We start from the raw sequence: 27,966 nt of genomic DNA, 5'->3' as shown, positions 1-27,966 counted from the left end.
TCTCTGCTTATCCCTGCAGAGGGCAACAGATCCCAGCTCACAGGCTGGTTACTTGTAGAGGCATTGTCACACCTTTCTCTGACCCCCTCCCCTGTCACAGCTGCAGCTGAGTGTGTGTCTATGGTGTCTATGCAAGCAGAAATATCAGAGTTCACTCCCTCCTCCCTTACATCATTCATAGATAACACATTAACATTGTCCGGAGGCATGTCAGTACGGGCTGAAGGTTCAGCCCTTGGTTGGGGCCCAAACTGGGAGGTTATCTGCCCCAAATCTGTCCCAAGTAGCACGTTTGCAGGGATCCGATCAGTTACCCCCACCTCCCTCACCCCTCGCCCTGCGCCCCAGTCCACATAAATGTCAGCAACAGGCAGCGCCGGGTCAATGCCTCCAATCCCGGAGACAGCGAGGGTTTTTCCAGGGATCAAGTCTTGGGGGGACACCATCTCAGGCCGCACCAGAGTCACCTCCGAGGCGCTGTCTCGCAGTCCTATGGTCACAGACCGGCCGACGGTGACAGGTTGGAAGCTGTCTAGGGACCTACCACCACCCCCACCCACACAATACACCTTGGGCGGCCCTTGGGACGGGGACGGAGCCGGGGCCTTGGGACGCTGAGGGCACATGGCCTTGAAGTGTCCAGGTAGGTTGCACTGGTGGCACCGTCTTGGTTCCGCCACGGGCCTGGAGAGGGGAGTTGAGGGGGACACCCCCTGCAGTCTAGGGGCAGGTGGGGCAGTCGCAGAATTCATCTTACCCCCTCTCCAGGTGCTGCTGGTGGCCGCTCTCCTGGCCTCAGGGGCCCGGTGGTTGGTGTAGTCATCGGCAAGGGCAGCTGTAGCCGTGGACCCCTTTGGCTTCTGGTCTCGGATGAACTGGCGGAGATCCTCAGGGCAGTTCCACAAGAGTTGCTCCGTGATGAACAAGTCCAGGATCTCCGGTCCGGTGGAAAGCTGCAGGCCTTGGGTCCAGTGGTCGGCAGCTCGGGCAAGTGCCCGCCTGTGGTCAGCCCAGGAGTCCTTTGGTCCCTTCTGTAGGCTCCGGAACTTCTTGCGGTAGGACTCCGGGGTGAGGTTGTACTGTTGGATCAGGGCCCGCTTGATGGTGTCGTAGCCCTGATCTGCCTCAGCAGGCAAGTCCCCAAGGACATCCAGGGCCTTACCCCTTAAACGGGGGGTCAGGTATTTGGCCCACTGGTCCTTGTTCAGATGGTGCTGCAAGCAAGTCCGTTCAAAAGCAGTCAGGAAAGAGTCCAAGTCTCCATCCTTCTCCAGCACTGGGAAGTCCTCAACACGGACCTTTGGAAGTTTGGTGTTTTGAAGGTCACATGTGGCTGATGAGGGCCGGAGCTGAGCTAGCTGCAGCTGGTAGTCACGGTCTGCCTGTCGCTCTCGCTCTTCACGCGCTGCCTGCCGCTCTCGCTCCGCAGCCTCACGCTCTGCGTGCCGCTCTGCCCTGCGCTCTGCCAGGAGTTCCTTGTAGCCCTTCTGGTCTCCAGCCTGGAGAAGGGCCATAGCCATTTGAAGAAGGCTATCCGAGCCTCCCAGGCTCGGTGGAATGGCACGTGGTGATCTGCGGCACGCTGCAGAGCTAGGCGATTCACTGTCCCTTTCAGAGCGGAGGGCTGGCATCTGGCTCGTTGAGGAACCTTGGGTGAGCTCCTCCTCATCTTGTCCAGCAGTGCCAGGTTGCGCAATGTCCTCGGCAGAACGGTTTTCTGGCGTCGAGCTCCTGGAGGACTCGTGGGCAACCTCCTCATTGCTGTCCACAGCACCGTCCTCCCTCTCTTCGGCTCCTGCCTTAGCATTGGCCAGTTGCATAGCTCTGCTCCTGGTGCCATCAGCCATTCTTGCAGACTTTTGGTCACTGACACAGAACTGACACCTGATGCCTCCACACACCTTACAGTATCTGCACTCTGACACTCTAGTGTTGAGCTAGTCTGAAGACCCCAGCAGCCACAGCTGCTGCAGGCAGTCTTTAGTGTCTGGGAGTATGGGTCTCACACTCACACACACTATTATCTCGATCCCACCGCTATGCCACCAATATGTCACAAACCACCGGGGGGGTCACTCAGAAATCCCCCGCGCTGGCTACCAGTACGTCACAATCGGGGGGTAACAAGTGGGGGTCACCCCTCCTTTATACCTCCCGACCGACAGACAGAGCACGTGACGCGCTCTCTAGCGCCCCTCTTATAGTCAGGCCAATTATGGAATTGCCCGACAATAAGCAAGGAGGCCGCTATACTACTTATGCCGATTATTGAAGGGTCCCCGGTGAGAGTAAGGTATATATTCCCCCGACCTCCGCGGGCGGAATATATAAAATCTCCCCGAATCTCACTGGCCTCCCCACAATAATCCTTGGCACAATTCGCTGCCACCAACCGATTTACGGTAACTATTAGCCGAACAGACAGACGTGGGATTCAAGATCGAGATAACAGAACAGCCCAAGATTAATTATATAATTTAATCAGCCTAAAGCACACTAGAAACTACAATATATACAATAGGGAATCTACAGAATATACATATGTCAGAGTACAGTTACAATCAAAGCATGGGTTACAAACAGGCATACACAGTTCCAGCAGTTACCTTGTTGCGTCTGGCCACAGGGGGGCGCTGTAGACCAGGTTTCCAGGAACTCCCTCACAGGTCTTTCCCAACCAGGCCCCCGAGCAGAAGAACCCTGGAAAATGGCCGAAGTAGGGTTATCAACCTGGGCAGATCCAGGTCCCCTCCTACCTTAGTGACCTCACAGGGAAGCACTGCCACTCCCCCTGCATGGATCAGAATTATCCAGCAAAGGGGATATTGGCCATAACTTTGCCTGGGAGCGTCGTAGGCGGACGCCAATGCTCTCATTGTGACAGTTATGAATTTAGCTACAGAACGAGGGGACTCATGACCTGTCTGCCAGTTCCCCATTGGCTGATATCACGCCTGGGGCATTTCCCAATGTCCTGCTCCCATAAAAAGGGTGTGCCGGCATCGCCCGCATGCGGAGACACCATTTTTATGGTTGCCATATTTATCGGGAATATGGCTTGCGAGATATGAACCATTTTTTACTGGAGTCGTTCTGTCTGGCTATTTCCATAGCCTTGCTAATGAGATACAACTCTTGTTACAGGGTGACGGCAGGGAGTCATCCTGTGTCCATTGTTCCCACACCACCTCATTTCCATATCACAGGACATGGCCATGGGATTTGTTGCTAAACCAGTTGTGTGAAGGAAAGGGGGGGGTGACACCAGGAGAGGGCTTCCTGACATACTTGAATATCATGATTTATCGTCATATCTCCGGATTTACCTCACAGCTGGGGTCTGGTATTCTCAGACTGGGGAGGTCTAAGGTTATTAGGCTCTCCCCAGCCGAAAAATATCATCCTGCAGCCTCCCGGAATTGCTGCATACATTAGATGCGACAGTCCCGGCACTTTACCTAGCTCTTGCCAATTGCCCTGGTGCGGTGGCAATCAAGGTAATAAGGAGTTAATAGAAGCCCACAGCAGCCACTAAGTCCTATATTAGTCATGCCAGGCGACTATGAGACACCCCCTAATCACTGTAAGAGAAAGTAATAAAACACAAACACGCAAAAAATCCTTTATTTGAAATAAAAGGCAAAAGCAGCCACCTCTTTCACCACTTTATTAATTCCCCTATACACCCCTCCATGTCCGAAGTAATCCACATGAGGACCCACAACGCTTCCAGCACTACTACCTCTGACGCTCACGGCGAGCGCCATAGAACAAGATTGCCCGCTGTCAGGTTCAGAAAGAGACTGAAGTGAGCCGCGCGGTCACGTCACAGATTATCACGCGGCTCACTTCACTTGCTGCGTGGAGATCACAGTGGCCAGTCATGTTCCATGCCACTCGCTGTGAGAGTCAGATGTGCTGGAAGCGTCATGGGACCTCGTGTGGATTACGCAGACCAAGAGGGTGCTTTTTTGTCTTATGTCAATGAAAGGATTTTTTGGGGTGTTTGTGTTTATTTACTTTCACTTACAGATTACTGATAGGGATGTCTCAGACTTCTGCTATCACTAATCTAGGGCTTAGTGGCAGCTGTGGGCTGTTATTAACTCCTTATTGCCCAGATTGCCACAGCACCAGGGCAACGGGAAGAGCCGGGTACAGTGACAGAATTGGCACATCTTATGGATGCACCACTTCTGGGGCAGCTATTAGAAACAACAAGAAAAGCAACGGATATTCAATGGCTAAAGATAAAAGTATATTTTTAATTAGTTAATCAGTAGTTATATCATAAATAGTCATTAAAGAAAAGAAACAAGGTGCTACTAGATGTTCACAAAGAATTTTTTTTTTTTGGGGGGGGGGGCGGAAGAAAAAAATCCCAGTCTAATCCCACAGAAGGCAGACACAAAAGGTACAAAATACAGGGAGGCACAGGGAGAGTACAAAATATAACGACTCAATAGAGGGCAATGATAATAGGGAAAGCTATTGCACCTATTAAGCGGTTAGATTGCTCTTTGTCCCGGCCATAATTAGGCACAGTAAACCCATTAGTTGCCCTCCAAGCAAAAGTCTCACCCATGGACACAGTAGCCCCACCAGTGTTTCTCTGACTTCCTAGGAAACCTCCGACGCGTGTTTCGCGATGTTAGTTGACCGCTTCTTCCGGGAGAAATGATTTAAAATTCGAATTGCAGGACCTTAAATCCCCGGTCATGTGACCGGATTGGATGTGTATTAAAGGACCTATCTAGTCCCAACAACCAATCCCGGCTGGCCGTCGGCACATGCGCGCCGCGTGTCCCGCGCTCAGGAACGCCCACATCGGTCATCATGAGGATAAACAAAGGGGAGTGTGCACTGCGTCACTGGTAACCATAGACGCTATACACACGCCCCCATCCCCATGCAGATGCCGATGCAAACATCACAGGCACGCACATGCGGCAGGCATGCGCACAGGCAGCGAGGAGAGGTCGTTCTTATGAAAAATAACAGTCTGGAAAATTAAGCTGGAAAATGCCAAATAACCAAGGCCCTTCCCACCCTAATAATATCAGCACCCAGTTGTCTGCTGTACCTTGGCTAGTTTTAGAAAACTGGGGAGGGGGGTAGTGGGGGGGGGGGACCCACGTCATTTTTTTTTTCCTTTAAACAATCAATCGAATAATAAACTAAAAAAAAAAGTGGTATTCCCTCTATTTTTCATAACCAGCCAAGGTACAGCAGACAGCTGAGGGTTTCAGCCTGCACCTGCTGCTGTTCTTGTGCCGGATATGAAAAATGGGGGTGACTGGGGGCACTGGCGCTGGCGAAGCTAACTATTCCTCTATTGAGCTATTCTCTCATTTCTTTCGATCTATTCTGTTCCTTCTTCTTATCTGTTCTATATGTTCTATCTCTTCTTCCTATTTTTTCTATCAATTATCGTATCATACTTTGTTTCTCCATTTCAAAAACGCATTAACAAAAAACGATCAAAAACGGACCGTCGTTACAAACGTGTTTTTTTTTACATTTCCAGGCTCTCTGTGACAAGGTGCAGTTTTGGTTGCAGTTAAAACTGCAGCTTGGGCATATAGCCTAATACTACTTCTGGGGCCGCTAATTAACTCTCATACATAAATATTGCTTCCCCCACCCATCGCCTTTCCCGGCGTCTGTAATTTGTTGCAGTCAGACTGCGCCTCCACCCACTGTGACAGCATCTGTGATTGGTTGAATCACGCACGCTGTCTATCTCCCTTTAGTGGTGTAAAAATAAACAAACTGGCCTAGGGTTCCCCTGTATTATGATACCCTGCACAGATAAAGCATACGGCTACAGGCGGCAGCCCCCAGCCGTGCGCTTATCTTGGCCCTGTATTAAAATAAGAGGGACCACATAAGGCTTATTTTTTTTTTCATTTGAAGAATTTTAAAAATCGGCATGCAGCCCCCCCCCCAATTTTGATACCCAGATATGATAAAGCAGACAGATGGGGGCAGGTATTCTCAGGCTGGGGAGACCCATAGTTATTGCCTCCCCATCCTAAAAATAGCAGCATGCAGCTGCCCAGCATTGTCGTATTCATTCGCTTTACCTGGTTCATTATGATTGCTCTGGTAGGGTGGCAATTGGAGTAATATAAAGGGTTACTGACAGCTCACAGCTGCCACTAAGCCTTAGATTAGTAATGGGGAGGGATCTACTGTATCTATCCCCATTATAAATCTGTAAGTGAAAAAAACAAAAACAAAACAAAAAAAACCCACCCTCTTTATCCGATTTAATACCCTCAAACACCCAGGTCCAACAATCCACACAGATCCCGGCTCTGCTACATGCTGAAGTCACAACGCGCGGGCACATTACAGAACATGGCCACCCGCTAGGGCTTCAGGCAGAGACTGTGAGCAGTGACATCAATGAGTTTATCTTTGGTCACAGCTGGAGGCTCCCACGGTACCTCACCCGTGACCGCAGGTAACCTGACCTCAGGTGACTTCATTGAATTCAGTGACTCACTTCAGGTGAACTGAGCTCAAAGACCTGCATCTCCTGGCAGAAAACGTTTTTTTTTTGCCAAGAGATGCAGATTTGGAGCTCTAATTTATACACCATATTCCTGCACCAAATCTACATGTTCTGGCAAAAAGCCCTGCATCAATATCGCATCAAAACCGCATGCGTTTTTTTGCCAGAATATGTAGATTTGGTGCAGGAATTTCGTGTATAAATTTCAGCATCATATCTGCACCTCTTTGCAAAAAAACAAACAAACAACCAACCATGTTTTTCTGCCAGGAGATGCAGGTCTCGTAGAAGTGAATGAGTTCACCTGAGGTGAGGTCACAGAGTTCAATGTCACCTGAGATCCGTTTGCCTGTGGTCATAGGTGGGGTACCATGGGAACCTCCAGCTGTGACCACAAATAATGTGAGTAATGTTACCACTAAAAGCTGTGGCTCAGTCAGTGTCTGCCTGAAGCCACGGCATCCAGATATATTCTGTGCCCGTGAAATGTGACATCAGTATATAGCAGAGACTGGATCGTCGTGGGACCTCGTATGGATTACGTCGGAACTGCGTGTTTGGGGTTAATAAAGGGGTGAAACAGGGTGTCTTTTTTGTATTTAATTTCAAATAAAGGATTTTTTTCTGTGTTTGTGTTAATTTCTTTTCACTTTCAGTATTAATAATGGGGGGGGGGGGACTCAGTCAGCTTCCATTACTAATCTAGGGCTTAGTGGTAGGTGTGAGATTGCCACCGCACTGGGGCAATCGGAATGAGCCGGGTAAAATGCCGGAATGGACATCTAAAGGACGTGACAATCCTGGGCTGGTGCAGGCTGCTATTTTTTTAGGTTTTGGCAGCCCAATAATCAAGAGTCTCACCAGCCTGAGAATACCAGCCCCCAGCTGTCAGATTTATCTTGGCTGTGTAAAGAAAAGAAAAAAAAAAAAAAAGGTGCACAGGGTCCCTCTGCTTTTGATACACAGCCAAGATAAGTGCACAGCTTGGGGCTGCTTCCTGTAGCCGTACGCTTTATCTACGCTCAGTATCACAATATGAGGGGACCCTCTGCCAATTTATTTTTACACCACTATAGGGACACAAAGAACTTGTGTGATTCCAACCAATCACAGACGCTGTCACAGAGGTTGGGGTCGCGGTCTTACTGCAACCAATCACAGACGCCGGGACTGATGGTGGGCGGGGGCTGCAGTGACTATGCATGAGGATCAATGAGCGGACCCGGAAGTAGTGTATATCAGCGCAGGAGACTCGTAAAGTAGAATGCTCCTGCTTTATTCCTTATTTTCTTTTAATTATCCGGGTTGCTGAACCCAAACAGTTACACGGATTTCCCCGAGTACTCTGTGTTTGGGGTCCGTGCACGGACATTAGGTATCTGGTACGGACCCAGAGCTCTACATTTCGGGTTTGCCGATCACTGGTCAGGATTAATGGTGTCCTCAATGCTGAGAAATCCAGGCAGATAATTACCCATCGTGTAATATCATCAGGTGGGGGAGTGTTATCGGCTGCAAATTTATTCTGCAGATGAAGACCACGACCAAACATCTGGCTAATATCATTAAGAAGGAGGAGTCCAGGAGGAGACAACCCGGCCCCCACAGAGCCCTTAAGCGACAACCCGGCCCCCTCCAGGGCCCTGAAGCGACAACCCGGCCCCCTCCAGGGCCCTGAAGCGACAACCCGGCCCCCTCCAGGGCCCTGAAGCGACAACCCGGCCCCCTCCAGGGCCCTGAAGCGACAACCCGGCCCCCTCCAGGGCCCTGAAGCGACAACCCGGCCCCCTCCAGGGCCCTGAAGCGACAACCCGGCCCCCTCCAGGGCCCTGAAGCGACAACCCGGCCCCCTCCAGGGCCCTGAAGCGACAACCCGGCCCCCTCCAGGGCCCTGAAGCGACAACCCGGCCCCCTCCAGGGCCCTGAAGCGACAACCCGGCCCCCTCCAGGGCCCTGAAGCGACAACCCGGCCCCCTCCAGGGCCCTGAAGCGACAACCCGGCCCCCTCCAGGGCCCTGAAGCGACAACCCGGCCACCTCCAAAGCCCTGAAGCGACGACCCGGCCCCCCCCACAGGGCCCCAAGGCGACAACCCAGCCCCCTCCAGGGCCCTGAAGCGACGACCCAGCCCCCACAGAGCCCTGATCTCACATCATCCTTTCTGTCTCAAATCAAGAGACTGAAGGATCCGCACAAGCCTCATACACAGAAGATCGGGGGTCAGGTCTCCAAGATGAATGGAACAACCTCCTGCTGAGCTCCTCCATAACATGTACAAGTGGTGAGAAGAAGCGATGAAAGAGAGTGGTCCCCGAATACTGAGGATGGAGGAGACGTGCGGGTCCCCGAATACTGAGGATGGAGGAGACGGGCGGTCGCCGAATACTGAGGATGGAGGAGACGGGCGGTCGCCGAATACTGAGGATGGAGGAGACGGGCGGTCGCCGAATACTGAGGATGCAGGAGGCGGGCGGTCGCCGAATACTGAGGATGCAGGAGGCGGGCGGTCCCCGAATACTGAGGATGGAGGAGACGGGCGGTCCCCGAATACTGAGGATGGAGGAGACGGGCGGTCCCCGAATACTGAGGATGGAGGAGACGGGCGGTCCCCGAATACTGAGGATGGAGGAGACGGGCGGTCCCCGAATACTGAGGATGGAGGAGACGGGCGGTCCCCGAATACTGAGGATGGAGGAGACGGGCGGTCCCCGAATACTGAGGATGGAGGAGACGGGCGGTCCCCGAATACTGAGGATGGAGGAGACGGGCGGTCCCCGAATACTGAGGATGGAGGAGACGGGCGGTCCCCGAATACTGAGGATGGAGGAGACGGGCGGTCCCCGAATACTGAGGATGGAGGAGACGGGCGGTCCCCGAATACTGAGGATGGAGGAGACGGGCGGTCCCCGAATACTGAGGATGGAGGAGACGGGCGGTCCCCGAATACTGAGGATGGAGGAGACGGGCGGTCCCCGAATACTGAGGATGGAGGAGACGGGCGGTCCCCGAATACTGAGGATGGAGGAGACGGGCGGTCCCCGAATACTGAGGATGGAGGAGACGGGCGGTCCCCGAATACTGAGGATGGAGGAGACGGGCGGTCCCCGAATACTGAGGATGGAGGAGACGGGCGGTCCCCGAATACTGAGGATGGAGGAGACGGGCGGTCCCCGAATACTGAGGATGGAGGAGACGGGCGGTCCCCGAATACTGAGGATGGAGGAGACGGGCGGTCCCCGAATACTGAGGATGGAGGAGACGGGCGGTCCCCGGAAGCTGAGGATGGAGGAGACGGGCGGTCACCGGAAGCTGAGGATGGAGGAGACGGGCGGTCCCCGGAAGCTGAGGATGGAGGAGACGGGCGGTCACCGGAAGCTGAGGATGGAGGAGACGGGCGGTCACCGGAAGCTGAGGATGGAGGAGACAGACGGGCGGTCACCGGAAGCTGAGGATGGAGGAGACAGACGGGCGGTCACCGGAAGCTGAGGATGGAGGAGACGGGCGGTCACCGAAAACTGAGGATGGAGGAGACGGGCGGTCACCGGAAACTGAGGATGGAGGAGACGGGCGGTCACCGGAAGCTGAGGATGGAGGAGACGGGCGGTCACCGGAAGCTGAGGATGGAGGAGACAGACGGGCGGTCACCGGAAACTGAGGATGGAGGAGACGGGCGGTCACCGGAAACTGAGGATGGAGGAGACGGGCGGTCACCGGAAACTGAGGATGGAGGAGACGGGCGGTCACCGGAAACTGAGGATGGAGGAGACGGGCGGTCACCGGAAACTGATGGAGTTTACATTTCTCTTTTGTCCCTTTCATTGTACATTTTGTTCATTGATAAAAATAAACTAGTAATTTTAATTACTGAATAAATTCTTACTTTGCAGCACTTTTTTCACACCTGCCTGAAACATTTGCATCATAACAATGTATATACAGTATATCCACTTCACTTCAACCATTCTACGGCTCCTCTGCTCTCATGACAACACTTCCTGCTCTGGAGAAATCTTGTAATCAGCGCCATTCACGTCAGTTTTACGCAACAGTGAGGGAAGTGGGTTTATAAGTGTTGACTTTGATAGCGATGATCACTCGCATTTGGGTCTGACTTCTCGGATGGCTGATTTAGGTGCAGCAACTCCACCTCAGATCAAATACCCCCATGGATAGATGTCAGACAAGAATATGGATGAAGGAATGAATGGAGCCGAGGAAGGAGACAACGTGAAGGATAACGGCAGGGGGTGACAGCAGCAGGGGGCAAATCAGTCCGGACCAGAGCATCCTCCTGGTGCTGAAAGGAAAGCGACAGAATAAAACTAGAACCGACCCAAAGACAAAATGTACGGACCGGGCCAAATCTGCAGCTAAAAGAATATATGTCTCCAGACCGGGCCAAATCTGCAGCTAAAAGAATATATGTCTCCAGACAGGGCCAAATCTGCAGCTAAAAGAATATATGTCTCCAGACCGGGCCAAATCTGCAGCTAAAAGAATATATGTCTCCAGACCGGGCCAAATCTGCAGCTAAAAGAATATATGTCTCCAGACCGGGCCAAATCTGCAGCTAAAAGAATATATGTCTCCAGACCGGGCCAAATCTGCAGCTAAAAGAATATATGTCTCCAGACCGGGCCAAATCTGCAGCTAAAAGAATATATGTCTCCAGACCGGGCCAAATCTGCAGGTAAAAGAATATATGTCTCCAGACCGGGCCAAATCTGCAGCTAAAAGAATATATGTCTCCAGACCGGGCCAAATCTGCAGCTAAAAGAATATATGTCTCCAGACCGGGCCAAATCTGCGCCTAAAAGAATATATGTCTCCAGACCGGGCCAAATCCGCAGCTAAAAAGAATATATGTCTCCAGACCAGGCCAAATCTGCAGCTAAAAGAATACATGTCTCCAGACCGGGCCAAATCTGCAGCTAATAGAATATATGTCTCCAGACCGGGCCAAATCTGCAGCTAATAGAATATATGTCTCCAGACCGAGCCAAATCTGCAGCTAAAAGAATATATGTCTCCAGACCGGGCCAAATCTGCAGCTAAAAGAATATATGTCTCCAGACCAGGCCAAATCTGCAGCTAAAAGAATATATGTCTCCAGACCGGGCCAAATCTGCAGCTAAAAGAATATATGTCTCCAGACCGGGCCAAATCTGCAGCTAAAAGAATATATGTCTCCAGACCGGGCCAAATCTGCGCCTAAAAGAATATATGTCTCCAGACCGGGCCAAATCCGCAGCTAAAAAGAATATATGTCTCCAGACCAGGCCAAATCTGCAGCTAAAAGAATACATGTCTCCAGACCGGGCCAAATCTGCAGCTAATAGAATATATGTCTCCAGACCGGGCCAAATCTGCAGCTAATAGAATATATGTCTCCAGACCGAGCCAAATCTGCAGCTAAAAGAATATATGTCTCCAGACCGGGCCAAATCTGCAGCTAAAAAGAATATATGTCTCCAGACCAGGCCAAATCTGCAGCTAAGAGAATATATGTCTCCAGACCGGGCCAAATCTGCAGCTAATAGAATATATGTCTCCAGACCGAGCCAAATCTGCAGCTAAAAGAATATATGTCTCCAGACCGGGCCAAATCTGCAGCTAATAGAATATATGTCTGCAGCTAAAGAAGGGAATTTTGTTTACTTACCGTAAATTCCTTTTCTTCTAGCTCCAATTGGGAGACCCAGACAATTGGGTGTATAGCTATGCCTCCGGAGGCCACACAAAGTATTACACTAAAAGTGTAAAGCCCCTCCCCTTCAGCCTATACACCCCCCGTGCTGCCACAGGCTCATCAGTTTTGGTGCAAAAGCCCGAAGGAGGAAAAAATTATAAACTGGTTTAAAGTAAATTCAATCCGAAGGAATATCGGAGAACTGAAACCATTTAACATGAACAACATGTGTATACAAAAACAGGGCGGGTGCTGGGTCTCCCAATTGGAGCTAGAAGAAAAGGAATTTACGGTAAGTAAACAAAATTCCCTTCTTCTTTGTCGCTCCTTATTGGGAGACCCAGACAATTGGGACGTCCAAAAGCAGTCCCTGGGTGGGTAAATAATACCTCATAATAGAGCCGTAACGGCTCCGTCCTACAGGTGGGCAACTGCCGCCTGAAGGACTCGCCTACCTAGGCTGGCATCTGCCGAAGCATAGGTATGCACCTGATAGTGTTTCGTGAAAGTGTGCAGGCTCGACCAGGTAGCTGCCTGACACACCTGCTGAGCCGTAGCCTGGTGTCGCAAGGCCCAGGACGCTCCCACGGCCCTGGTAGAATGGGCCTTCAGTCCTGAGGGAACCGGAAGCCCCGAGGAACGGTAAGCTTCGAGAATTGGTTCCTTGATCCACCGAGCCATGGTTGACTTGGAAGCTTGTGTCCCTTTACGCTGGCCAGCGACAAGGACAAAGAGTGCATCCGAGCGGCGCAGGGGCGCCGTACGAGAAATGTAGAGTCTGAGTGCTCTCACCAGATCTAACAAGTGCAAATCCTTTTCACATTGGTGAACTGGATGAGGACAAAACGAGGGTAAGGAGATGTCCCTAGCCTGTCTCATAGTGGCAATGACCTCTTGAGATAATCCTGAAGACGCTAGGATCCAGGACTCAATGGCCACACAGTCAGGTTGAGGGCCGCAGAATTCAGATGGAAAAACGGCCCTTGAGACAGCAAATCTGGTCGGTCTGGCAGTGCCCACGGTTGGCCGACCGTGAGATGCCACAGATCCGGGTACCACGACCTCCTCGGCCAGTCTGGAGCGACGAGGATGACGCGGCGGCAGTCGGCCCTGATCTTGCGTAACACTCTGGGCAACAGTGCCAGAGGAGGAAACACATAAGGAAGCCGAAACTGCGACCAATCCTGAACTAAGGCGTCTGCCGCCAGAGCTCTGTGATCTTGAGATCGAGCCATGAATGTTGGGACCTTGTTGTTGTGCCGTGACGCCATTAGGTCGACGTCCGGCATCCCCCAGCGGCAACAGATCTCCTGAAACACGTCCGTGTGAAGGGACCATTCCCCTGCGTCCATGCCCTGGCGACTGAGAAAGTCTGCTTCCCAGTTTTCTACGCCCGGGATGTGAACTGCGGATATGGTGGATGCTGTGGCTTCCACCCACAGCAGAATCCGCCGGACTTCCTGGAAGGCTTGCCGACTGCGTGTCCCACCTTGGTGGTTGATGTAAGCCACCGCTGTGGAGTTGCCCGACTGAATTCGGATCTGCTTGCCTTCCAGCCACTGCTGGAATGCTTTTAGGGCAAGATACACTGCCCTGATCTCCAGAACATTGATCTGAAGTGAGGACTCTTGCTGAGTCCACGTACCCTGAGCCCTGTGGTGGAGAAAAACTGCTCCCCACCCTGACAGGCTCGCGTCCGTCGTGACCACCGCCCAGGATGGGGGTAGGAAGGATTTCCCCTTCGATAATGAGGTGGGAAGAAGCCACCACCGAAGGGAAGCTTTGGTTGCCTGAGAGAGGGAGACGTTCCTGTCTAGGGACGTCGGCATCCTGTCCCACTTGCGTAGGATGTCCCATTGAAGTGGACGCAGGTGAAACTGCGCGAAAGGGACTGCTTCCATTGCTGCCACCATCTTCCCCAGGAAGTGCATGAGGCGCCTCAAGGGGTGTGACCGACCTTGAAGGAGAGATTGCACCCCTGTCTGTAGTGAACGCTGTTTGTCCAGCGGAAGCTTTACTATCGCTGGAAGAGTATGAAACTCCATGCCAAGATATGTCAGCGATTGGACCGGTGTCAGATTTGACTTTGGAAAATTGATGATCCACCCGAAACTCTGGAGAATCTCCAGAGTAACGTCGAGGCTGTGTTGGCATGCCTCTTGAGAGGGTGCCTTGACCAGCAGATCGTCTAAGTAAGGTATCACTGAGTGACCCTGAGAGTGGAGGACCGCAACTACTGTAGCCATGACCTTGGTGAAAACCCTTGGGGCTGTCGCCAGGCCGAACGGCAGTGCCGCGAACTGAAGGTGTTCGTCTCCTATGGCGAAGCGCAAGAAGCGCTGATGCTCTGGAGCAATTGGTACGTGGAGATAAGCATCCTTGATATCTATCGATGCTAGGAAATCTCCTTGGGACATTGAGGCGATGACGGAGCGGAGGGATTCCATCCGGAACCGCCTGGTCCTTACGTGTTTGTTGAGCAGTTTTAGGTCCAAAACAGGACGGAAGGACCCGTCCTTCTTTGGAACCACAAACAGGTTGGAGTAGAAACCGTGACCCTGTTGCTGAAGAGGAACCGGGACCACCACTCCTTCTGCCTTCAGAATGCCCACCGCCTGCAGAAGAGCCTCGGCTCGCTCGGGAGGCGGAGATGTTCTGAAGAATCGAGTCGGAGGACGAGAGCTGAACTCTATCCTGTAACCGTGAGACAAAATGTCTCTCACCCAACGGTCTTTTACTTGTGGCAGCCAGGTGTCGCAAAAGCGGGAGAGCCTGCCACCGACCGAGGATGCGGTGTGAGGAGGCCGTAAGTCATGAGGAAGCCGCCTTGGTATCGGCACCTCCGGCGGTCTTTTTACGGGCGTGATTTAGACCGCCATGCGTCGGAGTTCCTCTGATCCTTCTGCGACCTTTTGGACGAGGAGAATTGGGACCTGCCCGCACTCCGAAAAGGACTGAAACCTCGACTGTCCCCTCCTCTGTTGGGGTGTTTTTGGTTTGGCCTGGGGTAAGGATGTTTCCTTTCCCTTGGATTGTTTGATGATTTCATCCAATCTCTCACCAAACAAACGGTCGCCAGAAAATGGCAATCCAGTTAAGCACTTTTTGGAAGCCGAATCTGCCTTCCATTCCCGCAGCCACAAGGCCCTGCGTATTGCCACCGAATTGTCGGCTGCAACCGCCGTACGGCTCGCAGAGTCCAGGACAGCATTAATAGCGTAGGACGCAAATGCCGACGTTTGAGAGGTTATAGACGCCACCTGCGGCGCAGACGTACGTGTGAGTGCGTCAATTTGCGCCTGACCAGCTGAGATAGCTTGGAGTGCCCATACGGCTGCGAATGCTGGAGCAAAAGACGCGCCGATAGCTTCATAGATGGATTTCAACCAGAGCTCCATCTGTCTGTCAGTGGCATCCTTGAGTGAAGCTCCATCTTCCACTGCAACTATGGATCTAGCCGCCAGTCTGGAGACAGGAGGATCCACCTTGGGACACTGAGTCCAGCCCTTGACCACGTCAGGGGGGAAAGGGATAACGTGTATCCTTAAGGCGCTTGGAAAAACGCTTATCTGGACAAGCTCGGTGTTTCTGGACTGCCTCTCTGAAGTCAGAGTGGTCCAGAAACATACTCTTTGTACGCTTGGGAAACCTGAAACGGAATTTCTCCTGCTGAGAGGCTGACTCCTCCACTGGAGGAGCTGAGGGAGAAATATCCAACATTTCATTGATGGACGCAATAAGATCATTCACTATGGCGTCCCCATCAGGAGTATCAAGGTTGAGAGCGGCATCAGGATCAGAATCCTGATCAGCTACCTCCGCTTCATCATACAGAGAGTCCTCTCGCTGAGACCCTGAACAATGTGATGAGGTCGAGGGGATATCATAGCGAGCTCGCTTAGTCGGTCTGGGACTGCGGGCCGTGTCAGAGACCTCACCCTGGGATTCATGAGACACCCCGGGAGGACATTGCTGTTCCAACTGAGGGGGACCAGGGGGCAATGATTCCACAGTGCCCCTGGCTTGAGATGCCGGCCTGGACTGCAAGGCTTGTAATATCTTAGCCATAGTCTCAGAAAGTCTTTCAGTAAAAACTGCAAACTCCGTCCCTGTCACCTGGACAGTGTTAACAGGTGGTTCTCCCTGGGCCACCCTTAGCAGAGGCTCCGGCTGAGCAAGTGCCACAGGGGCCGAGCATTGCACACAATGAGGGTCAGTGGAACCTTCCGGCAGTATAGCCGTACATGCTGCACAGGCAGCATAGTAAGTCTGTGCTTTGGCACCCTTGCTATTTGTGGACGACATGCTGTTGTCTCCTCTGAGCAATACAGGAGGGTATATAGACAAAAATCAACAGTGCACCATACAGTGTAAAGTATAGCCTATAAACATATAAACTATAAATACACTTCTGCACTAGTGGGGCCAGCACCACAGGTGCTGCTTACCGCCTTCGCAAAGCGGTTGTGTGGGCACCAGAAATCCTGCCTGGGTCTCCCTGAGCTTGTCTCTCCTCTCCAGCGTTAGCAGAGCTGACAGGAATGGCTGCCGGCGTCCTGAGGAGAGGAGCGGGCCGTGGGCGTGCCCTAGAAAGTGCGGGAACTGGTGCCCCACTGTGCAGAGTGAGGGGGGTGGAGTATGCAAAGCATGCTCCAGCCCTCAGTGCTGCCGTCCTGTACAGCGTCCCGCCCCTCCCCTGATTGGCAGGGCTGGGGGCGGGAAGAACACGAGACTAGGCTGCAAAAGCCGGGGACTCGAGTTATAAGCGCGGCCGCCGTATAAGCGCGGTCGGCGCGGAAGTCCCCGGCGCACTAACAGTCCCAGCCGCGCCGCAGTGATAACCATGGCAGCGGCGGTCAGCGCGGCAGTCCCCCTACACGAACACACTCAGCGACGCTGAAGTGTGTAATGGCACAAACGCAGTCAGCGCTGCTGTCCCCGGTGCACTAGCACACCCAGCAATGCTGGAGTGTTGCTGTGCGCGGTCCCCACGGGGACACAGAGTACCTCAAAGTAGCAGGGCCATGTCCCTGAACGATACTCGGCTCCTATCCAGCATGGTCCTCAGGAGCTGTGGATGGAGCACGGTCTCCTGTGCCTGGAGACCGAAAGGATCCCACTTCACCCAGAGCCCTAATTGAGGGATGGGGAAGGAAAGCAGCATGTGGGCTCCAGCCTGCGTACCCGCAATGGATACCTCAACCTTAACAACACCGCCGACAAGAGTGGGGTGAGAAGGGAGCATGCTGGGGGCCCTGTTATGGGCCCTCTTTTCTTCCATCCGACATAGTCAGCAGCTGCTGCTGACTAAGCTGTGGAGCTATGCGTGCATGTCTGACCTCCTTCGCACAAAGCATAAAAACTGATGAGCCCGTGGCAGCACGGGGGGTGTATAGGCTGAAGGGGAGGGGCTTTACACTTTTAGTGTAATACTTTGTGTGGCCTCCGGAGGCATAGCTATACACCCCAATTGTCTGGGTCTCCCAATAAGGAGCGACAAAGAAAAGAATATATGTCTCCAGACCGAGCCAAATCTGCAGCTAAAAAGCATATATGTCTCCAGACCGGGCCAAATCTGCAGCTAATAGAATATATGTCTCCAGACCGGGCCAAATCTGCAGCTAAAAGAATATATGTCTCCAGACCGAGCCAAATCTGCAGCTAAAAGAATATATGTCTCCAGACCGGGCCAAATCTGCACCTAAAAGAATATATGTCTCCAGACCGAGCCAAATCTGCAGCTAAAAGAATATATGTCTCCAGACCGAGCCAAATCTGCAGCTAAAAGAATATATGTCTCCAGACCGGGCCAAATCTGCACCTAAAAGAATATATGTCTCCAGACCGGGCCAAATCTGCGCCTAAAAGAGTATATGTCTCCAGACCGGGCCAAATCTGCGCCTAAAAGAGTATATGTCTCCAGACCAGGCCAAATCTGCAGGTAAAAGTCAATGTCTCTAGACCGGACTAAATCCGCAGAACTCCGATATCCATGTGCCGACCCCACAGCTCGATGCCACCTCTACACACCCAAACAAAGGCAGCTCAGGCAACAACAAGCACGGACAAAACAGCCCCTCTGACCCCGGGGAGGGATATTTTAAGTTCAGCAGATGGAAGCGGAGGTCTATTTATACCGGGGGAGGGGAACAGCTGAGGAAGGAGGTGGTGGTGCTGGTAGTAGGGGAAAGGACAACTTGTAGCCCCCCCACATACACAGCTGAGCCCCCTGTGCCAGCACTGACGGCTACGAAGGCTGTGGCCGCACACTATGACAACGTCCAAACGTGTGATGCCCGTCTACAATGCAATGATTCCTTCACCCTCTTCTGAGCTCATCGCTGTGGAATATGCAGGCGATATACATAAATCATGAGCAATAGGGAGACATCACATTTGCAGCAGCGTCGGGTGCGGAGCCAGCAGTTACCACAGGGGCCTTTTTGCCCAATGCCCTTTCGACTATAATAAAAGGACGGCGGCACAAATATGAAGCATGACGCAGCCACACGTCTATAATATACAGTGGGCCCCTAGGACGGTCCGTTACCCGGACCTACCCCTCTGATTTACACTGCAGCACCTCTTTGGGAGGTGTGGACTCGCACTGTAGTAGGTAATGGTCCGGTTTGTGGGATTTAATCTGTGAACCCGGGACTCCGCTTAGGCCCTGTGCCCACGGACAAGAGATCGTGCGGATTTTTCTGCAGCATCTCCCAAAAAAAAATAAAAATTCGCACCAAAACTTTGGTGTGTTTTTGATGCTGATTTTGGTGCGGATTTTAACCATTGGATTTGGTGGGAAAAATGCACCAAAAACGCAGGAAAACCACCCTGTGGGAACAGACCTGCGGATTTGTTGCGGATTTTTGACCCCACATTCACTTGCATTCACAACATCCGCAGGTAAATCCGCAGGAATAATTGACATGCTGCAGATTTTTCCGCAGGGAAATCCGCACTATTTCTGCAGCGAAAAAACCCCCCAAAAAACGCAGCATGGGCACAAGACGTCAAAATTCCCATAGAAATGGCTGGGGACTCACTTTACTGCGGATTTTGGAGAAATCTGCGGAAAATCCGTGAAAAAAACGTGGCAAATTCCACAATAAATCCACAGCGTGGGCACAGGGCCTAACTGTGAGAACAAAGAGGCTGTAAAAACGAGTTGGGGGACCTTAAACCGGGGTGATAAATGACCCTTGGTGCCAGTCATCAGCAAGCACAGCCCCTCGAGAATAGGGTCAATGAGCCACCTTGAGCCGCTAACAGGCGAGGGTGGATCGGAGATCGGCTAGCGACTGTTAACCTGTTAAATCCCGCTGTCAATCTATGAAAGCATCACTTAAGGCAGGGAACGTGTCATTCTTTGTTCCCATTGGCGCCCCCGTGACATGATCGCGGGGCGCTGATGGGTTGTCATTATTATAATAATAATTTTATTAATTTATATAGCGCTATTAATTCCACAGCGCTTTACATACATTGGCAACACTGTCCCCATTGGGGCTCACAATCTAGAGTCCCAATCTGTATGTCTGTGGAGTGTGGGAGGAAACCGGAGACCCCAGAGGAAACCCACGCAAACACGGGGAGAACATACAAACTCCTTGCAGATGGTGTCCTTGGTGGGATTCGAACCCAGAACCCCAGCGCTGCAAGACTGCAGTGCTAACCACTGAGCCACCACAAGACTGAAGTGCTAACCACTGAGCCACCACAAGACTGCAGTGCTAACCACTGAGCCACCACAAGACTGCCGTGCTAACCACTGAGCCACCGTGCCGCCCATTATATGGTGTGTCCGTTATTACGATTCTCTTGGTTAGTCGGCGCTCATAGGGGATTGTGATTTTTGCTACAAATAATGGTGCTGATGCTCCGCTCTGTACAGCCCAAGTGATCAGAAGCTTCAAGTCTCCTAAAAATACTAGTAAATGCAGAAAAAAAAGTTTTAAAAAATACGATGACCTCACAAAAGTTCAAATCCCCTCCCCCCTTTTTGCCCCATTAAAAATAGAACAATAAAAAAAATAAAAGTGTGTTTTATCAAAATAAATTAATCGAATTAGTAAACAGCGCAACGCAGAAAAAAAAAAATCAAAATGCTAGAATTACGGGGGTTTTTTTAGCAGCCATAACATTGCAATAAAATGAGATCAAAACATTGCATTTACCCCAAAATGGTATCAATAAAAAGGTCTGCTGTGGACGCAAAAAAACAAACAAAAAAACACAACAAGCTCTTACAGCTCTATATGCCAAAACTAAAAAATATTACGGGCCTCAGAAAATGACGATTAAAATAGAATTTTTTATATTTTTATTTTTTTTTATACAAATTTGAATTTTTTTTTCACCTCAAAATAAAAAAAAAAAAAAAAACAAGGAAAAAACCCACAAGCTCTTACAGCTCTATATGCCAAAAGTAAAACATTACGGGCCTTAGAAAATGAAGATTAAAATATTAAAATATAATTTATATATATTTTTTTTAGTTTTTGAATTTTTTTTCCACCACAAAAAAAATAAAAAAAAAAAAATACAAGCTCTTACAGCTCTATATGGCAAAATTAAAAAACATTACGGGCCTCAGAAAATGACGATTAAAATTAGAATTTTTTTATATTTTTTTTTATACAAATTTTTGAATTTTGTTTTCCCACCACAAAAAAAAAAAAGAAAAAAAAAAAAGAATTATACGTTTGGCATCTACTGTGTTTCTTTGAAAATGGGACCTAGCATGATATTACAGGATTTTTTGAGAATGCTTGACATATAAGCACTACTCCAAAAGTAAGCTAGCTTTTGGGGGGGGCGGGTGGGACTGATGAATTGCCTAGAGCCCCCACTCATTTAGGGATCCCCAGCATTTCCATTCTGAGGTGAAAACTGGTTACGGAACTTTGTTGACATCATGGTCATGTGATCACGATGTCACCAAAGGTCCTCTAACTGCAAAAGTCTATAGGAACTGAAAAGGAGTCAGGCTGGTGTGCAGAGCCGGAGGCGTTGGGTGGAGCAAACTAAGCACATTTTTCAGGGACCCAACTCTCAGGCGTTCCCTGCATTTCTATTCTGAAATGAAGACTGCTTAAGGACCTTTAGGCTCTGTGCGCACTGGGAAATGGAATTTTCTTGAGAAAATTCCGCATGCCCTCAAAGATTACCGCACCCGCGGTAAAAAACCGCGGGAAACCGCACCCGAAAACCGCATGCGGTTTGCCGCGGCTTTACCGCGGTATTGTTCGCGGTATTGCCGTGGTTTTGCCGCGTGCGGGTTGGGATGTGCTTTATTGCATTCAATGCAATAAAGCACATTGAAGAAAAAAAAAAAAATACATTTAATTCTGATAGTAGATAGACAGAAGAATAGATAGAGGGATAGATAGACAGACAGATAGATAGAGGGATAGATAGATAGAGGACAGATCGCTGCATTTCCCACGGTCGGCAGTGAGTTCACATTACCGGCCGTGGGAAATGACCGGTAATTACCTCTGCTGTCTGCTGCATTCAGCCTGTGTCTGTGACACATCGCGGCTGGATGGAAGCAGTGCAGGACGTCAGACCTGTGGATTACGTCGGAGCTTTGTTTGGGGGGGTTAATAAAAGGGTTAACGAGGCTTGTTGGTTTTATTTAAAATAAAGGATTTTTCGGTGTGTGTTTTTTTCACTTTACTTACGGGTTGATCATGTCAGCTGTCACATAGACGCTGCCATGATCAAGCCTGGGGTTAATGGCGGTGGTCCCCCACCATCATTAACCCCTTGTATTACCTTGCCACCACTGCTACACGGTGGCAAGAAGAGCCGAGGACACGCCGGCAGTGCCGCATAATGCATGCGACAGTCCCGGGGCAGCTGCGGCTGATATTCTCGGCTGCCGGAGGGGGAGTGAGGCGGGGGACATTACCCCTGCCCCTCTCCCTCCCCAGCCTGAGAATACCGGGCCGCCGCTGTGTGCTTACCTCGGCTGGAAGGTGAATATACAGCGGAGCCCACGTTCTTTTTTTTCTATATTTCTGTTTTCTTTCTATGTGTGTTCTATGTGTCTGTGTCTATGTGATCTATGTCTGTGATGTGTCTGTGTCTGTGATGTGTTTGTGTTTACTCTCTGCTTTGCTTCCTCTTCCTGTAATGACATCACTTCCCTGCAAAACCGCAAGCAAGTGATGTACATTACCGGAGGTAAACCGCGAAATACCGCAGGGAATAACGCAGGAAAACGCAGTGAACCGCACAGAATTTGCTGCCTGCGTTATTCCCTGCGGGATTTCATGATTAACATTGAGTCAATGGAGTGAAATCCCGCAGCGATGTGCGGAAAAGAAGTGACATGCACTTGTTTTTGCTGCGGGATTCCCGCAGCAAAACATGCAGCTGTCAAATTCCGCCTAGTGCGCACAGGATTTTTTTTCTCCATAGGATTTGCTGGTGATTCACTGCAGAGATGTTATGAACATTTTCTGCAGCGAAACATGCAGCAAATCCGCGGAAAATCCGCGGCAAAATCCGGTAAGTGCGCACATAGCCTTAGTGACATCAAGTCATGCGACCACGATGTCACCAAAGGTCCTTTAATTGCAGGAGTCTAGAGGACCTGAAGAGGAGGCAGTTTGGTATGTACCGTATGTGCATAGTGTGAGGACATGGTCTGAATATATAAACCTGTTTTTATCTGCGATTCATTAGACGCAATGTCATTGACCTCACAGTTTCTGCTTTATATTCTATTTAAAGGTACATATGACACGGTACTATACGGACTCATAAACTGGTGATATACACTGTGTGCAGAATTATTAGGCAAATGAGTATGTTGATCCCATGATACTTGTTATACATGTCGTCCTACTCCAAGCTGTATAGGCTGAGCGCCAACTACCAATGAAGTAAATCCGGTGATGTGCCCCTCTGTAATGAGGAGGGGTGCGGTGTAATGACATCAACACCCTATATAAGGAGGGCTTAATTATTAGGCAACTTCCTTTCCTTTGGCAAAATGGGTCAGAAGAGAGATGTGACGGGCTCTGAAAAGTCCATATTGTGCGATGTCTTGCAGAGGGATGCAGCAGTCTTGAAATTGCCAAACGTTTGAAGCGTGATCACCGAACAATCAAGCGTTTCATGGCAAATAGCCAACAGGGTCGCAAGAAGCGTGCTGGGCAAAAAAGGCAGAAAATAACTGCCCATGAATTGAGGAAAATCAAGCGTGAAGCTGCCAAGATGCCATTTGCCACCAGTTTGGCCACATTTCAGAGCTGCAACGTTACTGGAGTATCAAAAAGCACAAGGTGTGCCATACTCAGGGACATGGCCAAGGTAAGGAAGGCTGAAAAACACCACCTCTGACCAAGAAACATCAGATAAAACCTCAAGACTGGGCCAAGAAATATCTTAAGACTGATTTTTCACAGGTTTTATGGACTGATGAAATGAGAGTGACTCTTGATGGGCAGATGGATGGGCCAGAGGCTGGATCAGTAAAGGGCAGAGAGCTCCACTCCGACTCAGACGCCAGCAAGGTGGAGGTGGGCACTGGTATGGGCTGGGATCATCAAAGATCAACTTGTGGGACCTTTTCGGGTTGAGGATGGAGTGAAGCTCAACTCCCAGACCTACTGCCAGTTTCTGGAAGACATCTTCTACAAGCAGTGGTACAGGAAGAAGTCGGTATCGTTCAAGAAAAACATGATTTTCATGCAGGACAATGCTCCATCACATGCATCCAACTACTCCACAGCGTGGCTGGCCAGTAAAGGGATAAAAGATGAAAAAATAATGGCATGGCCCCCTTGTTCCCCTGATCTGAACCCCATAGAGAACCTGTGGTCCCTCATAAAATGTGAGATGTACAGGGAGGGAAAACCGTCACCTCTGGGAGCAGTGTCTGGAGGCTGTGGTGGCTGCTGCATGCAATATGGATCATAAACAGATCAAGCAATGACAATCTATGGATGGTCGGCTGCTGAGTGTCATCAGAAAGAAAGGGGACTATATTCATTTTTTGGGGTTTTGTTTTTGCATGTCAGAAATGTTTTTTTCTAAATTTTGTGCAGTTATATTGGTTTACCTGGTGAAAATAAACAAGTGAGATGGGAATAGATTTGTTTTTATTAAGTTGCCTAATAATTCTGCACAGTAATAGTTAAGTGCACAAACAGATCCTCCTAAGATACCCAAATCTAAAAAACCACTCCAACTGCCAAAAATATTAAGCTTTGATATTTATGAGTCTTTTGGGTTGACTGAGAACATAGTTGTTGATCAATAATAAAAACAAAATCCTCTAAAATACAACTTGCCTAATAATTCTGGACACGGTGTATGTGTCCATATCTATTTTGCATACTGATTGAACGTACACGTCCACTTCCTCGGGTGTTTTCTGGATTTTTCCTTGTTACACCTCCTCTCAATGCATTTTATGACATATTGTGATTTCACTTTGTAATTGTACCAATAAAGGGTTTTGTATTTGTAAAATAAGAATGTAGCCCTTCAATTTGTGGTCACACGCAGGTTTATTTATTGGTGGAGTTTATTCCCAGACTATTCCTTTCCATACTTATAAAAAGGGGGACCGTTATTTTGACAACCTGCTCCCAGCCAGATGATATTGTTTATGTCTAGTGGACATGTGTTGATTTTTTTTTTCTTCCAAGAATAAATGTGGATTACGGTTAATGAAATAAATAAAGACATCTCCTGAAACTAAGCCCTAAGACACAGCAGGTTCTGGTACTGACCTGGAGACTCACTGTCCGGTCAGTCTTAGGCTGTGTGCCCATGGGACTCTGTACCCGTGGATGTATCCGCAGGTACGGCCGCAGCTGATCCCCGGAATCCGCAGCTATACATAACTGCGGGATTCCAGTGAAATATCTGCAGTAAACCTGCGGACATTCATGCGACTTACCTGCGAAGTCCCGGCCTCCATCTCCATAGTGGACAGCCGGGACATCCGCAGGTATTTCCGCAGGAATAATTGACATGCAGTTAGGTGCGGCTGCGGGAAATCCGCAGGAGATTCCGCAGCCGCACGTATCCGCAGCATGGACACAGCACTCCCCATGTCCCATAGGATAACATGGGGAGTGTCTGTACTTGCTAAAACCTGCTGATTTATCTAGAAAATCCAGATAAATCTGCAGGTTTTTCCGCAGCAAATTCTGCGGTTACAGAGTCCCGTGGGCACATAGCCTTACTGTACAATGAATACGATACATAAAAAAAAAAACGTGGAATTGCACTTTTTTTTTGCAATTTCACCACACTTGGAATTTTGTTTTTCCGCTTTCTGGCACACCATGTGGTAAAATGAAGGAATCCCGCAAAGAACGAGCCCTCATGTGTCTATGTGGAAGGATAAATTAAAAAAAAAAAAGTTATGGCTCTTTAATTGCAAAAAAAATTAATTAAACAGAAATCAGACGTCCGGACCCCAAAGTGGTGGTGATGAAAACAGATCGTAACGCGAACTCATGAGGGTCCCGATGCTGCTATGTAGCAGAGCGGGGCTCCGGGCAGGGGGGAGCCCCCCTCATCACACAGGCTGCGGGCAGGGGGAGCCCCCCTCATCACACGGGCTCCGGGCAGAAGGGGGCACCCCCTAATCACACGGGCTCCGGGCAGAAGGGGGCACCCCCTCATCACACGGGCTCCGGGCAGAAGGGGGCACCCCCTCATCACACGGGCTCCGGGCAGAAGGGGGCACCCCCTCATCACACGGGCTCCGGGCAGAAGGGGGCACCCCCTCATCACACGGGCTCCGGGCAGAAGGGGGCACCCCCTCATCACACGGGCTCCGGGCAGAAGGGGGCCCCCCCTCATCACACGGGCTCCGGGCAGAAGGGGGCCCCCCCTCATCACACGGGCTCCGGGCAGGGGGAGCCCCCCCTCATCACACGTGCTCCGGGCAGGGGGAGCCCCCCCTCATCACACGGGCTCCGGGCAGGGGGAGCCCCCCCCTCATCACACGGGCTCCGGCCAGGGGGGAGCCCCCCCTCATCACACGGGCTCCGGCCAGGGGGAGCCCCCCCTCATCACACGGGCTCCGGGAGCCCCCCCTCATCACACGGGCTCCGGGCAGGGGGAGCCCCCCCTCATCACACGGGCTCCGGCCAGGGGGAGCCCCCCTCATCACACGGGTTTCGGGAAGGGAGCCCCCATCACACCGGCTCTGGGCAAGGACCACCATCACACCAGCTCCAGGAAGTGAGCCAACACCATACAGGCTCTGGGCAGGGGTTGGGGGCCAGGACCCCAGGCTGCTCCCCTCCTCCTATTGTTCCCGGCTGCAGCGCCCCCTGCTGCTCGGGGTTGCAGTCCTCCAGGTGACAGGGTCGCCCTCACAGAGGGGCCCGGGGCTCTCAGTGACAGGAGCCGGAGCCCTCAGTGACAGGAGCCGGCTCTATCCCCTCCCGGGCGGCGGCAGCTCCGGCTTCTCCCTCCGCCTGTCACTCTTACCCTCCGCCAGGTCCGGGCCCTGCGCTTCGCCGTCGTCGTCCTCCCCCTCGGCTCCGGTGGCCGCCGCGGCCCGGGTGGTCTTCATCCGCTTCATGTTGCCGAGTCACGGGCAGGACGAGCCTCCGTTGGGTTTGAACTGCCCTCTCTGCGCCGCCATTCGCGATCCCGCTCGCGTTGCTGGGCGAGAACGTGACGTCACCACTAAACACACGACGCGGCGGACGTGCGCGTCCATGTGCAACCGCGGGGACGCGCTTGCAGGGGAGGGGACACGCATGCGCGGCTGATGTAGGCGGAGTCGGCAGGATGAATCCGGGAGGCGCGCGGTGGTGACGGAGCTGCGGTCACAGATAATGGCTGCGCTGTATACAAGTCACGTCTCAAAGCGGGAGCGGCGGAAGAAACGAGATACTGTCCCGAGGAGAGGCAGTGTACCGGAGGGTATAACAATATAATGACCACCAGTGGCGTAACTAGAGATGGATGGGCCCCGGTGCAAAGTTCGGACCTGGCCCATCCCCCCTTCCTCCCCTCCACGTGCACCGACACTTGGGGTGCAGGACACTGACACTGAGGGTACGGGATAAGGACACTGACACTGAGGGTACGGGATAAGGACACTGACACTGAGGGTACGGGATAAGGACACTGACACTGAGGGTACGGGATAAGGACACTGACACTGAGGGTACGGGATAAGGACACTGACACTTGGCTCTTACCCACAGTCCCCAGATGTCCCATGATCTAAAATCCCTCTATCAGCACCCAGCTTTCCCATGTTCTGATATCCATCTTGTCCTCGAAACACTGCTTCCCCATACCCTGTCATACAGCTTCCCCTCAGCACCCAGCTTTCCCATATCAGAGCATGGGAAAGCTGGGTGCTGAGGGAAAGAGCTCTTTCTTTGTCGCTCCATTGGGAGACCCAGACAATTGGGTGTATAGCTTCTGCCTCCGGAGGCCACACAAAGTATTACACTTAAAAGTGTAAAGCCCCTCCCCTTCTGCCTATACACCCCCCGTGCATCACGGGCTCCTCAGTTTTTATGCTTTGTGCGAAGGAGGCACACATCCACGCATAGCTCCACATCTTAGTCAGCAGCAGCTGCTGACTATGTCGGATGGAAGAAAAGAGGGCCCATAACAGGGCCCCCAGCATGCTCCCTTCTCACCCCACTCTAGTCGGCGGTGTTGTTAAGGTTGAGGTACCCATTGCGGGTACATAGGCAGGAGCCACATGCTGTTTTCCTTCCCCATCCCTTAATGGGCTCTGGGTGAAGTGG

At 51.2% G+C, this 27,966-nt stretch overlaps 1 protein-coding gene across 2 annotated transcripts in view; it reads right to left on the bottom strand.

Moving 5' to 3' along the window:
• The window catches only part of LIN9 (lin-9 DREAM MuvB core complex component), a 59,147-nt gene extending 32,245 nt beyond the window's left edge, over nucleotides 1-26,902 (bottom strand). For both annotated transcript variants that reach the window (XM_075339065.1, XM_075339066.1), the window contains exon 1: nucleotides 26,681-26,902. In XM_075339065.1, the coding sequence (XP_075195180.1) occupies nucleotides 26,681-26,774 (94 nt within the window). In that variant the 5' untranslated portion in view covers nucleotides 26,775-26,902. The remainder of the gene's footprint in view (nucleotides 1-26,680) is intronic.
• Nucleotides 26,903-27,966: the final 1,064 nt, after the last annotated feature.

The sequence above is a fragment of the Anomaloglossus baeobatrachus genome, chromosome 3, assembly GCF_048569485.1.
Source record: "Anomaloglossus baeobatrachus isolate aAnoBae1 chromosome 3, aAnoBae1.hap1, whole genome shotgun sequence".
NCBI lineage: Eukaryota > Metazoa > Chordata > Amphibia > Anura > Aromobatidae > Anomaloglossus > Anomaloglossus baeobatrachus.
This window is presented reverse-complemented; position numbering and strand designations above follow the sequence as displayed.